The sequence below is a fragment of the Aythya marila genome (genome assembly GCF_965140915.1).
Source record: "Aythya marila genome assembly, chromosome: 7".
NCBI classification, from domain to species: domain Eukaryota; kingdom Metazoa; phylum Chordata; class Aves; order Anseriformes; family Anatidae; genus Aythya; species Aythya marila.
This window is the reverse complement of record NC_139048.1, coordinates 4,722,677-4,736,146: the sequence shown is the minus strand read 5'-3', so window position 1 is coordinate 4,736,146 and position 13,470 is coordinate 4,722,677. Positions and strand designations below refer to the sequence as shown.

The 13,470-nt window shown below is 38.0% G+C and overlaps 1 protein-coding gene across 9 annotated transcripts in view; it reads left to right on the top strand.

The window, feature by feature from the left end:
- PLEKHA1 (pleckstrin homology domain containing A1) overlaps window positions 1-9,833 on the top strand; it is a 28,737-nt gene extending 18,904 nt beyond the window's left edge. Inside the window, exons 9-14 of one of the 9 annotated variants that reach the window (XR_014317898.1) lie at window positions 1,971-2,035; window positions 2,514-2,577; window positions 3,850-3,939; window positions 5,089-5,159; window positions 5,307-5,399; window positions 7,383-7,487. Coding sequence is in view for 7 of the 9 variants with exons in the window: in XM_082764680.1 (XP_082620806.1) it covers window positions 1,971-2,035; window positions 2,514-2,577; window positions 3,850-3,939; window positions 5,055-5,129; window positions 7,383-7,712 (624 nt within the window). In the remaining 2 variants the exon portion in view is untranslated. Of the gene's footprint in view, window positions 1-1,970; window positions 2,036-2,513; window positions 2,578-3,441; window positions 3,577-3,849; window positions 3,940-5,054; window positions 5,400-7,382 lie in introns of those variants that run through there. The other 8 variants (XR_014317899.1, XM_082764682.1, XM_082764683.1 and 5 more) reach the window with 8 other exon arrangements.
- The last annotated feature ends 3,637 nt before the right edge of the window (window positions 9,834-13,470 follow it).

Sequence of the window (13,470 nt, the reverse complement as noted above, 5' to 3'; positions counted from 1 at the left end):
GTTCTTGAAACAACTGATCATTATAGGGTGCTTATCATGCAAACGATGGGATCTTTCCCATGGCAGCTAAGACGTGTAAAGAATTCTGCTGTTCAGAGACAATGCTTACAGAGTTTGTTTGGGTTTCATCTTTATTCCCCACTCATAGCTCTTGAACCTCTTGATGAATTTTGACCAAATGTTAAGTGCCTTCAGGGTTCATTTGAAAATAAAGTGGGAGGTACTGGAGATAGCGTGGAATTCCTTCCAACAGAAAGCAAGCCAACAAACAGGAGAAAGTCTGTACACGAGGCATGAAACCTTAGTGTTCCAAATCAGGTAGACTGAGTTTCCAGGCGAAATGTAAGAAGGAAAACGTCAAGAAGCTGAGTTTTAGGCTATTTCTGGAAAAAATCTTTTTGGAAGTGTGAGGTCTTTGCCTTGTCGGAAATAAGGAAATACAACAGCAGCAGGAGTTTGATCTTGTTGTTGTGAAGCAGTCAGCATAATGCAATTCTGACATGTTGCCTAAAATAAAACTTTGATTTTAGTTGATTTTTTTTTTTAAATCATACAACCTGAGTGCAGGTTACACGCTAATAAATTCCAACTCTGCAAAGAATTGTACTGTGAGAGTCTGCTATAGAAATATTAAAAATGCATATGCTTTTAGTGTTTCTGTCATCATACTCCTTTCCAGTTTAACTATTTGAAGAATTGAAGAATTGAAATGAAGAATTTAAGATCTTGTAGCGTCTTCTATTCTTTGTGCTAATATCCTCTTGCTATAGTGTGCTCTTACAAAACAACAAAACTATCAAAAGAACTCCAGTTTTGAAAATTACAAACTTTTTTTCTTTTAAGGATCTGTTCTTTACAGTTTGAGGAAGAGCCCGTGTCTGTCCTCTGGTGGATTATAGTGTAGTATACGCAGTATTAGTCTAGGAGAATAGTTTCTGAGCTGAGGTCTGCTAAGCCTGTGACTTTCCCAGAATGTTCAGCTTTGTGGTTTTCCCTTAAACATATCTGTATTGCTGGGGAAGTCTTGCAGCTCATGTTTGATGTATTACTTTGAAAATTGTTGTAAGGGATGGGTGAACCCAAGAAGACTGAAGGGTGAAGAAAGAAGGGCAAAATAACTGAGGATATAGATTTTAAAACTGTTCTATGCTATAGAAACAAATGATCAGAACTGACATTTGAGAATTGTTTTATTTGGGTGAAATTCACTGTTCACTATACTAAAATAACTCTTTTAAGTATATATACTAGAAATTGTAATTTAGAGGAAGTCATTCCATAGTTGGCAGCTTTTGTTTGTTTGCAAGCTGAAGTAGTCCATTGTAACATTGCTTAAAGAACACAATAGGAGATGAAATCAGTTTTTTTTTACTGCAATAACTGCAATAGCCACATGAAAATAATAGTGGAAATACCTTTTTTTCACGAAATCAAATTAACCTATGTGTAATATTACTTTATGGCAAAAAATGAACACTCACTTGTTTTCCTACTATACAAAGCTTTGGCAGTATTGTAACACTTGTGTTTGGTGCAGTAATAGAATTTTCAGGTGCTTTAAGAATACTTTTTTCTATAGGTTTTGTTATGTTTTCATTCTATGGTCAGTACAATTGAAAATAAATAGAAATACTCCTAGAGCTGTGTCATGCTGTACATTGAATAAAGCATCTCTTTTCATGGCATTTCATTGTACGTTAATATAGTGACAGTCCTACTGAAATAATCTGCTTTTTGTTTTTCCCCTTACCTCTTGGTTTGACATCCTCTTCACTGCAAGTGCCATGGTTGGTTTAATACTAAAATAGACAAATAAATAAATCTTGGTTGACGTCATGCTTTGCAGATGTGACTGTCCTCATTTATGCAGGTCTGCTGCAATAGTCTGACCTGATTTTTGGCTTTTTGACTATATTCTAGTTGTTAGATATACTCTGCTAAACTATTTTTACCTTTTTTTTTTTTTCTAGGAAAAGGAACCTCTCAGGGTTATACCACTTAAAGAGGTCCATAAAGTTCAGGAATGCAAGCAAAGGTGAGGAGAGAAGCACTGAAAAATCAAGGGACTTGATACACTTCATTATGCTAGACTGCTTGGTGGAAACAGTGGAGAGCTTTTTAATTACTTCTATTGACTTATGAATGTGGTACTTAAACAGACTACTATTTAGGAATAATACTTTGAAAGTCAAAACAAAAATATAAATGTGAAGTTTTGCAGAAATCTGACTAGAATAATAAATATTTAAACTTAATATGTTTGAGAGTGTTCTAACTAAAAATAACAAGTTGCACTAATTACTAAAGAACCTTAAGACTAAATTGAGTATGAGGTGCTGTTCTTTTTCCACTTGGCACTTACAAAAGAAAAAAAAAGTGAGTTTAGAGATAAAGAATGCAGAGATCTTCAGCCCTCAAATGCACCTCTTTGGTTCTCTGCACATCCTAGAATATTTATGAAATGAAGTGGGAAAGCTGAACTTGTTGTTTAAGTATTTGTGTTTCCTTTGCAGTGATATAATGATGAGAGACAATCTCTTTGAAATTGTAACAACTTCTCGAACCTTTTATGTACAGGTAATTTTTCTTAAAACTTTGGGCAAAACCAGGTGACTGACATAGTCAGAGCAAAGCAGCGCTGCCATTTTGCTTTTTAAGTTGTACTTGAACATGCCATGACTTTTAGAGGAAATGCAATCTTCATATTTCAGAATAAGTTGCATATAAGAAATATAACACAACACCAAGTGTTGGTAGTATATAAAAGCAATGAACAACAAATCCTAATATGATGTTGTTGTTATTTGGGTCTTCAAATTCTGTAGTATCAACTCAATATATTAAATCTTTTATTCTGTGGTACTGTAATTTTACTCATAGTAATGGATTTCTCAGATTCAAATTAAAATGTCTACCCCATTAAAATATCTGCTAAAGCACTAGAATGCTTAGGCTTCATATTTGAAGATACTGTTGGTGAAATGCATCCATAAGTACTTTATTTGGTGCATCTTTACCATGTTATCTTTTAAATGTGTGGATATAATGCAAATCACTCAGCTAGACAAAGCGAGTCTTTGTGGGAACGTGATGCTCTTAGTACTGTCTCTCCTGTTCCTGCAGGAGGAAATAATTTGAGTTCTCTTGTAGGATCAGAAAGGCCCGTATCATCTAATACAGGCAGTGGGGCCAGATGCTGAGTTTTGAGCTGTCTTATGGCTGAACATAATTAAGTGACATATTATACAAAGTTTTTGCTGGGTTGATGTGCTAGTTTTGTAAAGCTGCCAAATGGTGAAGAGGGAGCTTTAGCTTTTTAATCTGTCCCGGATAAGCTCACCCTTGACACTCGCTGTTAATCTACTGCATTTTTGTAAGACTCTTGTTTTAAGTAAATGTACAGATGACCCTGAATGTAGACTGCTTCTTATTTTACTTTAGCTCTTCAGTAATTACCTCATAGAAGTAAGGTGCAAAGAAGTAAAATGAATGAAAAATACAGAAGCTTGTGAACAGTTTCATTGTGAACAGTTTGCTGAGAGGGGTCAGCGGGTCTCCTGTAAGAATTCCTGTAGGTGCTTTAACTTATTTGTTTAAAATAAGCAAAAATTGAACTAGAATACATGTATGTAAACTGTGTGTATACACACTGCTTATTTTATAGAAGTACATGCATAAAATCTTGCCCTAAATTTACTATTATAAGAAATGTCAACATCAAAAAATGCAAGTCCCTTTGGCTTTAAGTAATAGACTACTCAAATAGGCTAAGGCTGTGATTTTGATGCAGACAGGAGACTGTAAGAGTGAAGAGCTGGTGTTAACCATATCTCCTGTTGTTTGATCCAGGCCGACAGTCCAGAAGACATGCACAGTTGGATAAAAGCAATTTCTGGGGCCATTGTAGCACAGCGGGGACCTGGACGATCAGCGGCTTCCGTATGTTACTCTGAAACTTAGAGAAATGCAATTAGTTCACGTTGACTTGTGCACATGAAGTTCTAGTTGTTTTTCCTTTTGTCTGTCCTCTGTCCTGTCCTGTAGTAACACGGCATCTTTGCATGAAATTCATACAATTGGCATAAATTTATGCACTTTTAATTGAGCACTTATCTTAGTCTTACCTATATGTTCTGCTTCATGTGCATTGTACTGTCTTGATCACGTAGATAACACAAGTGCTAACCTATAAAAAATCTTCAAGATCAGTTGGATCTTTTGTCACCACGCCACTAATAGTTCACAAGTAAAATTGAGCCTTTCTAATTGCTGCGAGGCGTTTTTGATAATTGCTGAATTTTGCATTAAAGTAACAAAATCCTAATTTGATTTTAACAGCTATCACTATTACACTGTCATTGTCTGTTTTTGATAGTTTATTGTGTATGCAGATTCACATTTAAAATAATTTTTTTGAGAGAGATCTGCTCGCATGAATTAGCTTTTGCTGTCGGAAGCTCTGTGGGCACCATCTAGCACTGCTGAACTGAGGCACTGTGACAAATCTTACTGTTTCTGAAGCCACGTGGATGCCAGCATTTCATACATACTTGCATTTAAGCTGTACCAGACCTTCACTGCTTTTCCACAAGTTAATGTTCTTTGTGCTGAAGGCTACTGCAGTGTCACAGTGCCTCCGAGTATGTCCAGATAAAACAAATGGAATACTTCCCCGTTCAGATGCTGCACGGTGTGGCTTTTCTCTGTTTGGCTGTGGGATGTTTTGTAATAATCTGAATATATCATCACCCCCGTAATCTGAAATCTAGTAACTTAAATCTGGTCTTTGAAGATGTACTTTCATAGATGTTGTTTCTGGTGTTTGAATCTAAGCTCTCAATTATTTTTTGCAACTGAGAGCTGGTTTTACATAAAACATCCTATTATAAAACTTGCTATTATAAATCTTGGTTTGGGGGTATGAAAATATGCAGGTAACTTTTCTTTGTGTATGCTTTTTTTTTTTTTTTTTGTGGGGCTAACTGAGCAACCTAGCTATTACTGTCTGCATCACTTTTCTTTTTCCCTTTCTTCTCTTCTTTCCCCAAGTATAGGTTACTCTAATCTTAGCTTTGCACTGTGTTCCAGATGCGGCAGGCCAGAAGGCTGTCGAATCCTTGTATACAGAGGTATACATCAAGAACTGGTGAATGCAGCACGTATGTGGGCTCTCATGTAAACTTGCCTTCTTAACAGAGGGCTAGAACTAGAGACTAATTTGCTCTATAAAAAAACTAAAAATGATGCTACCTGTTATCATTACCATTACTGAAAACTAACTCATAAATTATATCATTCACTTACAGGTTTGCTCTTTTTTTCTTGCTTTTAAAATAATTGGAATTAAAGTGATAAAAACAACTATTTGCACTTCAAAGTATAACAGATATTAAAACACAGTAAGTTCTGTAATGTCACTTAAAAAGGAAAGTATTAAAACTAATTTGCATGAGAGTTCATATTTCCATTTTACTTTACATTTTTTTGAAACTGTGCAAAAGCAAAATTAAATTTCAGCTACCCACAAACTAATACAGATGCGTGCACGCAAAATGCACGTCTTAACTCTAGTAATTGGAAGGATAATTCTGTAGCCTGATTTGCATGGCTTATAAGTCTCTGCATGAAATTATTTGTTCATAGAAGCGTTATAATGTGTAATCGGTGTGCTGTTCAAAGCAGTACACCTTAAGAGTAATAAAGCAGCATAGTCTCTTAACTGTGAAATTACAGGCAGTGTGGGTAGTAAAATCTGAGTATTCTTTGGTTGATTTTTTTTATCAATTTTTAGAGATCTTGTCATAACTTCCCTTACTGTTGTCCTACTTGTTCAGCTACAATTACTAATAGAAAGAAGAACAGTAGTAAATCACTACATCATATGTTCTCCTAAAGCAAATGTTTTTCTTAAAGTGAATCATCAAGCCAGGTATGAAATACAAAAATGTGTATATAATGTGAAGTACTTCACTGCATTTGAACTTTAAAATTGAATTTCCAAAAAAAAAAGAACAGCTCCTTCACCCAATAATGCTAATTCAAAGAAAAACTACATTATTATTTGGCAGAAACCACTGTGATTAGATTTTTGAATCACTGACATAGCATTCTAAAAAAAAAAAAAAGTGGAAAACTGCTATTGAGAAAGAAAACAGGTATTTCACTTAGGATTTATATTTGCATCTTGGACACATCTGTGATGGGATTTTGCTAATCATGTGCTGAAAAGTGGCTCGATTTCTGTGCACACATGGTTTCCCAGATTGAAGTTTCATGTACTAACACTGGTGATGGCAGAAGTGGCAGTAGCTACAGCTCCTAATACGTGCAGAGTGAAGTATTTGGTGCATCTCTGCATGTCATTCTGATCATATCATTTAACGTAGCATCCTGTGCTGTCTTAGATACCCCCAGGTATCTGAGACGTCCTTACAGAGCTGATAGGTATGGTGCAGAATATGAGAAATCTTTTCTGGAGATACAGCTGTAGGTGAGGCAGGATATCCTAATGTCGTGATCTAAAGGGGTATCTGGCCTGTGGGTGTATAGAGGTCACCACAGTGGTTTGCAGGATTCCAAAATACACAAGGATATAGAGACTTTTTTTTCTAAAGATTTTTGATTATTACAGATCACCAAAGATCTTTAAGATCTGAGAGGTCACCTCAAGGTGTCTAGTTAAGAAAACCAATCTCAGAGGAGACCAACCAGGCCCAAAGTGGGCTCTGAAAGGGGTCTGAGGTAGCAGAGTTTGAGTGCAGAGTCGATTTACATCATGGGGTATGGAAGGTTTAGAAGTGAGTCTGAAATTCAGGAGTCAACCTGATGTTCCAGCAAAGATTCAACATGTTTAGAATAACCAAGAGAAGCAAGAAAAGAGGCAGCTCTTTTTCAGAAAGAGGGAGCCACCATTTTGGGTAAAATCTGGGGCCTTTTTAGTATTAAGACATAAAAGGCTGTAGGATAGCAGCACCAGATTTAGGACGTGAGTGCCTGTTGTATGTAAATGATTAAATACACTTCTTTCTCTGAAAAATGTCACTGTCAGTAGCCTTTTAAGTGCACATCTTCAAATGGTAACTTAAGATACTAATGAAATGACAAGCCTCAATTTGCTGCACTACATTATAAAGTCTAAAGAGCTGCTGAGCTTGATTTGAGAAATTTAATTCCGTAAAATGAAGAGAATGATGTTGCTGTCACATACTGCTGTAAGCTCACACTTAACACACTGCCTTGAGAAAGCACTTGCCTCCTCCTGCTGTGGCTGTTGCTTTGCTTTGTACATTTCCTGTCTTGATTTTTTTCTGGGAGAAATCTGAAGCTGCATCTTCCTGAAGTGATGTCAGGGACTTAATTTGACGCGTGCTCTTCTTTTCCAGGAGCATACCGAGTCTTCTCCCGAACCCACCGATGCTCCCCGTTCTGCCGTCCCAGCCCCAGCCACCTCACATTCCACAGTCGCTCACAACAGCCCTCTGGTCCCAAACCCTCACGCCAAATACCCTGCCTTGGAGAAGCGAGGATTTCACGAATCTTTTACCAAGGCCAAGCCAGGGAGCTACAAGATCCAGGTTGTCGCTCCAAGAGAATCAGCTGCCAAAGTGACTGAACAGGGCCTCTCGGAACCCCAAAGTAAAAATGGCACTCAGGAACAGGATCCTGGCCTTGTGGATCTGGATGATGCAAGCCTTCCAGTTAGCGATGTGTAGTGTTGGAAGCGTTTGGAGAATGATCCATGTGTTCGGTCCTCTAATTTCCTTACTCGGACTTTTAACCAAAGAAAATTACAGGAAATAAGAACAAAAGAAAAAAAACAAACACTGATAAATACATATGTATGTGTGTGTTTATGTACACACACGTGCATATATATGTTTGTATATTGCCTTTTGGCTAAGGGTCAAAAATTGACCTTATGCATTTTCTCAAAGCCTGATAGTAAATCACCAGGGAGGGGCCAAACTGCACAATTTAAAAGGAAATAAATGACAAAACAACCCCAAAGTACTTCTGCAAGTAAGCAAGGTACCAGCAACCTTTCATTCCTAATCTGGCAAACTAAATTAATCCAATTAATGCTATGTTGTGGAAACCTTATTGCCAACAGATGTGATTATTTAACTTCATTCTGAACTACAGTAAGATTTTATGCATATGCAAGAATTTTCTGTCTGACTTTCAGATACCAGGAAATGCACAAAATGTTTCTTCTGTTCTTTAGGATCAACAGTGTCAACTGAATTGTTATCAGAACAAGAATTCTGGGCTCCCTTGGAATTCTAATTATGGTGCTGTAAAATTTCCACTAAAATAATATTTTGAATAGTCATTCTATTTTTGATGCACTCCTAAAGGTGGGTTATAACTTTTTGCACATTTGGGTTTTAATGGACTGCATGTAGTGGTGTTTTGGAGGGGGGAGGAGAGAAATTGGACTCTTAAATTTGGACACTTTAGACCTTTTTGAACTAAATAGGGTTTATATTGTGTTACATTAGGCTTTGCAGCAATTATTTTTATTAAATGTCTAAATGTATCGTTTGATTACTGTTTTGCAAATGGTTTTCTTATCAGTGCTTTGTGAACAGTTATTTCTGTATTGGATCAGTGGAAGACCTCAGTTTTGTTGTCACTGGTACTGAACTGTTCATAGTCCTGCGGTTGTGGCCTATAACTTTTTGGTGCACTAATAAAATTAAGTGCCTGTGTTTTTTCTCACACTGTTGAAACACTTTCAGATTAGGTATGTACACAAACCCGTTCTTAATGGCTTTGAACGTTGGGTTGGAGTTGTTCTGAATAGTGTAGTCTGAAACAGCTATTTAAAATAGAAAAATGATGCTAGGGGTATACCAGTGGTCTGGTATTGCACCTACTAGCTGTGCAATATGTTTTTTTAAAAAATGAATATTTGTTGTTTGTGTACACTGTGTTAAGGGGCTTCAGTGATGCAAATGGAGAGAACCTTTACATTTCAAGTACTGGATTAGATTGAGTGTGTACTTTTCATCGTTTTTAAAAAATGTTTGTTTTAATCAAAACCCCAGAAATATCTTATGCTGCTGCTTATTGTGATTCGGATTGTCCAGCTTTGTTACTTTTTTTTTGTCTACTGTAACCGAAGATACATATCATCCAAGTCCATCTTCTCTCCAACTTCCAAACTGACTTCCTGCTCGAGAGATACGGATGGCTTTACCATGATAATTTGTTGATCCAAGGATGGAATAATTGGTGTCATGTGAGAGTGAAATGTAATCTAATTTCACAACCTTAAATTATATCAGCACCTTCATTTTTTTTATCCATAAGCTATCTAACCACGGTCTCACGGCAGTGGTGTTTGTATATTACTGGTTTTGTTTGACTCTTTAAATACATGTGAAAACTAGTACGGAATTGGAAGTTTCTGTAAATGTCTAAACTAGTATTGTAGGTTTTAACTTCTATAAAGACAAAACAATAGATCTTTAAAGGCATATTTTTTCACAAGTACATTCTGTGTGGAAGACACTTTGCATTGAAATATTTTTACTGTAGTCTAACATCTGAAATCACTCGCTCTGGTACAGCTTTCACACTGCATGTTCATTTTACTATATTTTGGTATTGGCAATTTTACACATTGGGTGGAGGTAAAGCAGCTCCATTATGGGACTTTTAAAAGGGGAGGGGGGGAGAACTACTGTTGTAGTTCAGTAGCATAGGGAAATATTTGTGGTTGGTAATTGTCAGGGTCTCCTATTTATCAGTACTTTTTTAAATCTATGAAAATTGTTAAATTATTTTAGAAACAGTGCTGTAAATATGTCACATTTAAATTGTCAATAAATCAGTTTGGGTAACTTAAAGTAACAGCTGACTCTGTTTCCTTGCAGTGCATTACATGTTTTACCAGATTAATATATCCCTTTTTGGCATATAACAGGTCAAGTTATCTTTTTCACTTTACAAATCAGATCTGTTTGTGTAGCCTAAAGAAAAAAAAAAATGAACAAACTGAGCTGTTTCACTCTTCTCAGTTTCTTTCGTGGAGTTTTCAGATGGTATCCAAGAGAAAGCTGTTTGTTTCCCTTCTTGATCAATAGTAGGGAAGAGGTGGTGTGTAATCATTTTCAAGTTAACCATTTGGAAACAGTCAAGGCCCTGTCTGAGACTGGGGAACAGCAAGAAAAGAAAACGTAACTTGCCTTTTTTTCTGGTTTTATACTGTAGCATAACAAAATTTCTCTCAGAAACGCTTTCCTGAAATAACTGCACCTCCATGACATCTGGAAGCAGCTCACTGTACATTAGATAGGACAGCACCACACTTGAGTGACTGTACTTCGAATCCAGTTTTCTCTTTTAAGTGGATCGGTGTCTCAGTGGTATGTGAACTTCAGTTGATGTTTCAGTAAGGCCTTCGCTCTATCAAGTTAGATACACCATGCTGAGTGCAGCAACACAATTTATTCTTAGTAATAAATGTCAGAATAAAATACAACCACTGGCTGCAGCTCACTCATTTTAACTGAGCTGAAATGCCACTTCTAGTTCATCTGTCTTACTGGCTGCTTTTCTACTGTTTAGCTTTCAGCTTCTTTATCCTCTAATGATTCTCATAAATATCTTAGTTTTTTTTCACAGGCTGAGACCTGATCCGTGGTCACTGAAATGACTTGGATGTGTTTTACTACAGGCTATCTTGCATTTTTCATCTGTTAAAAATTTGCTGTTGTCCCTTTATTGAAGAGGGAATTGAATTATTCTTTATGGCTATAAATTTCTGTAAGCTTCTCGCTGTAATATGGTGGGTTTGATTCAAATGCGTTTAAGGCATATGATGTACATACTGGTCCTGAATGTAGTTTAATATTAATTGGCATATGCCTCAACTCCTGTAACAACAGGGTGTCAGCACCACCTAGAGGTCATACTCAAGCTTTTAAAGCGATCTGACTTGGGCTTTTATTTCAAGTGTATTTCTGAATGTTAAAAATCTTTGAAACTCCACTTGTTAAGTCATGGAAAAAAGGCTTTTAAACCTTTTTTCTCCTGGTATGCTTTGAGTAGAGCAACGGCAGCAAACCAGCTGAAGACAAAATATCCCTCTTCCTGCCCCACTTGTTCACAGCACCAACTGTGCAAGCCTTAATGTTATAGGAACAACGTGAATAGCCTAGGACCTTGTGCAGTAAATAGTGCAGGCGTGAGGTTTCTCGCAATGGTGCTGACTGTGGAAAGCAACTCCAGGCAATGATATGAATCAACAGATAGTCAAAAATAGAAGGAATTAAAGAACTATGCAAGTATGAAAAGCAAATTCCCTAAATTAGCAAAACCCAAACCGCAGCATTAACAAAATACATCGGTCTTAAATAACCCATGCTTCCCTGTGACAAACCAGTTCAGGAGAGGCCTGTTGCTAATAGTTAAATAGTAATCAGCTCTGGTAAGAGTAGCCTTTGGAGAAAAATGCAAACATACTACAAAATGACTACAAAACATGCACTTTGAAACCACTAATTTGTGCTTGTAAGGCATGTACATGTCTAGCCGTGCAAGGCAGTGAACTGGGAGAGGTCGCGATCTGAGCTGGTTGGCTTCAATTACTGATGCATAAAAACTCCAGAATGTCGCTGGGAAACTGGTTAAAACACTGTGGTTGCTCAGAAGGACCTGTGAGGGGTCTCATCCAAGCACAGCATCAATCTGTTAGGCTAGAGAGTGGTGTGTCTGCTGCTGGCAGCAGGCGAGGAAACGTGGCCTGGTGTGTGTGGCGTGGGCAGGCCGGGGCTATCGGGGCTGCAGGCGGAGGGCCGAGGCCTAGCCAGTTTGGAGCTTCTTTCTTACTCCTTACTGAGCTGCTATTTTAATTAGTTTTACTCTTTATGGTTTTTACAACTTTGAATTTTTATGATTGTATTCTGACGGACTTTGGGTGGTAAAAAACAATGGGTACAAAAGTTAAAAATAGACGCTGCATCACAGAGAATCCTCCCTCATAAAAAGTGACTATTAATGGAATATGTTGATACACAAATGCTAATATTTTAAGCGTTATAGGAAGCCAACCTTATAAGGGATATAGAAGTCAGCACCAAAAAGTTCACTCTGAAGCTGTGGGACAAATATTACTGTTCTTAGCCAGATCAACTATTTTTCATTTGAGGCTGAGGAGAGGGGTGAAAGAAAGGGAACTTGGGGATTTTTTAGATTAAAAGCATAAACAAAATTTAAAAGATCGTCTTGATTGCTCTGTGCTATGAGAAGTTTTCAGTTTTTCAGATGTGCTGAACGTTTTAATTTCCATCTGTATCTTGGAGCACAATCTATGCAACCACTGATGCCCTGAGCCAGCGAGCTGCTGGAGCTCTCCTGGGGTGTTCCACCGAAGCGATGAAGGCTGGAAAAGTGAAATGTGAGTCCAACCCCACAACCAAATCATGGCCCACGTGTCCACCTTGGGTTTTTCACTTCAGATTTTCTGTGCAGAATCTGGTGGGAAGGGAAAAAAGGAACTACTACTCCTTTGTAAAGTTAATTAATGGTGTAGCAGTAATTGCCCTTCAAAGCGGCACCTTTGACATTTTAATTTAGGGCTTTGCATTTAACACATCTACCAACACTGTCATTCTGCATATCTGTATGCAAGGTGAACCCACCTTTTAAGAATTTAAACCACTCTGTCACGCTGCATTCCCAAGGCCACCTTTCTCCTGCTAATTGAGCCATCAGGAAGCTCAAATGGTGTCTGTAGGGTCCTGGCTGGGACCCTTTGTCCTGCTCTAGCCTTAACCCCTGCCACGTGGACTTTCTCATCCTTTAACCTCTTTTTCCTTGTTCCCAGATGCTGACTCCAAAGCCACCTCCTTGCCCCCATGCAGGATCAGTGTAGGAACCCTGCTGTGAGAGCTGCTGCCCTGTGTTCCCTCCTTCCTACAGGCTGCCCCCAGGCAGCAGCTCTGCCCTGAGGTGCTTTGCTCTTCCCAAAACCGAGCTTTCAAAGTCAGTAAATGGTGCAGTTCGGTTATCACCCGAGTATCTTTATGGGCGTTGAGGAAAACTTGCTTTCATAATAGGTGAGATAAGGCTTACTGTCACCTGCAGGACTGGCTTTGCTGTGGGACAGGAGCTCCACGAGGGCTGGGCTGGGATGTTGGGGGCAAATTGGGGATCCCTATCAGCAGGATCAAAGCCTGTGCTCCTTTAGAGGATCTCATGGCATTTGATCTCTCGGGTGGAGTCTCCTGCCATTGAGTTCAATTTGAAAAGCAGGAGCTGACACAATTTTACTTGTAAGTCTCCCAGGTGTAAGCACCTCTGAGTACTGATAGGTGTCTCCTGGCTTTGGAAAGCTGTTTCGTGTGAAAATGTTATGATAAGGGGGAGAAACAACTTCTAGGTGTATAGGGCCTTTCGGGTGGTAGGTGCAGATGGGTAATTAAGAAATTTGTCAGTTAGCTAAGATATTAAACCCCTAGA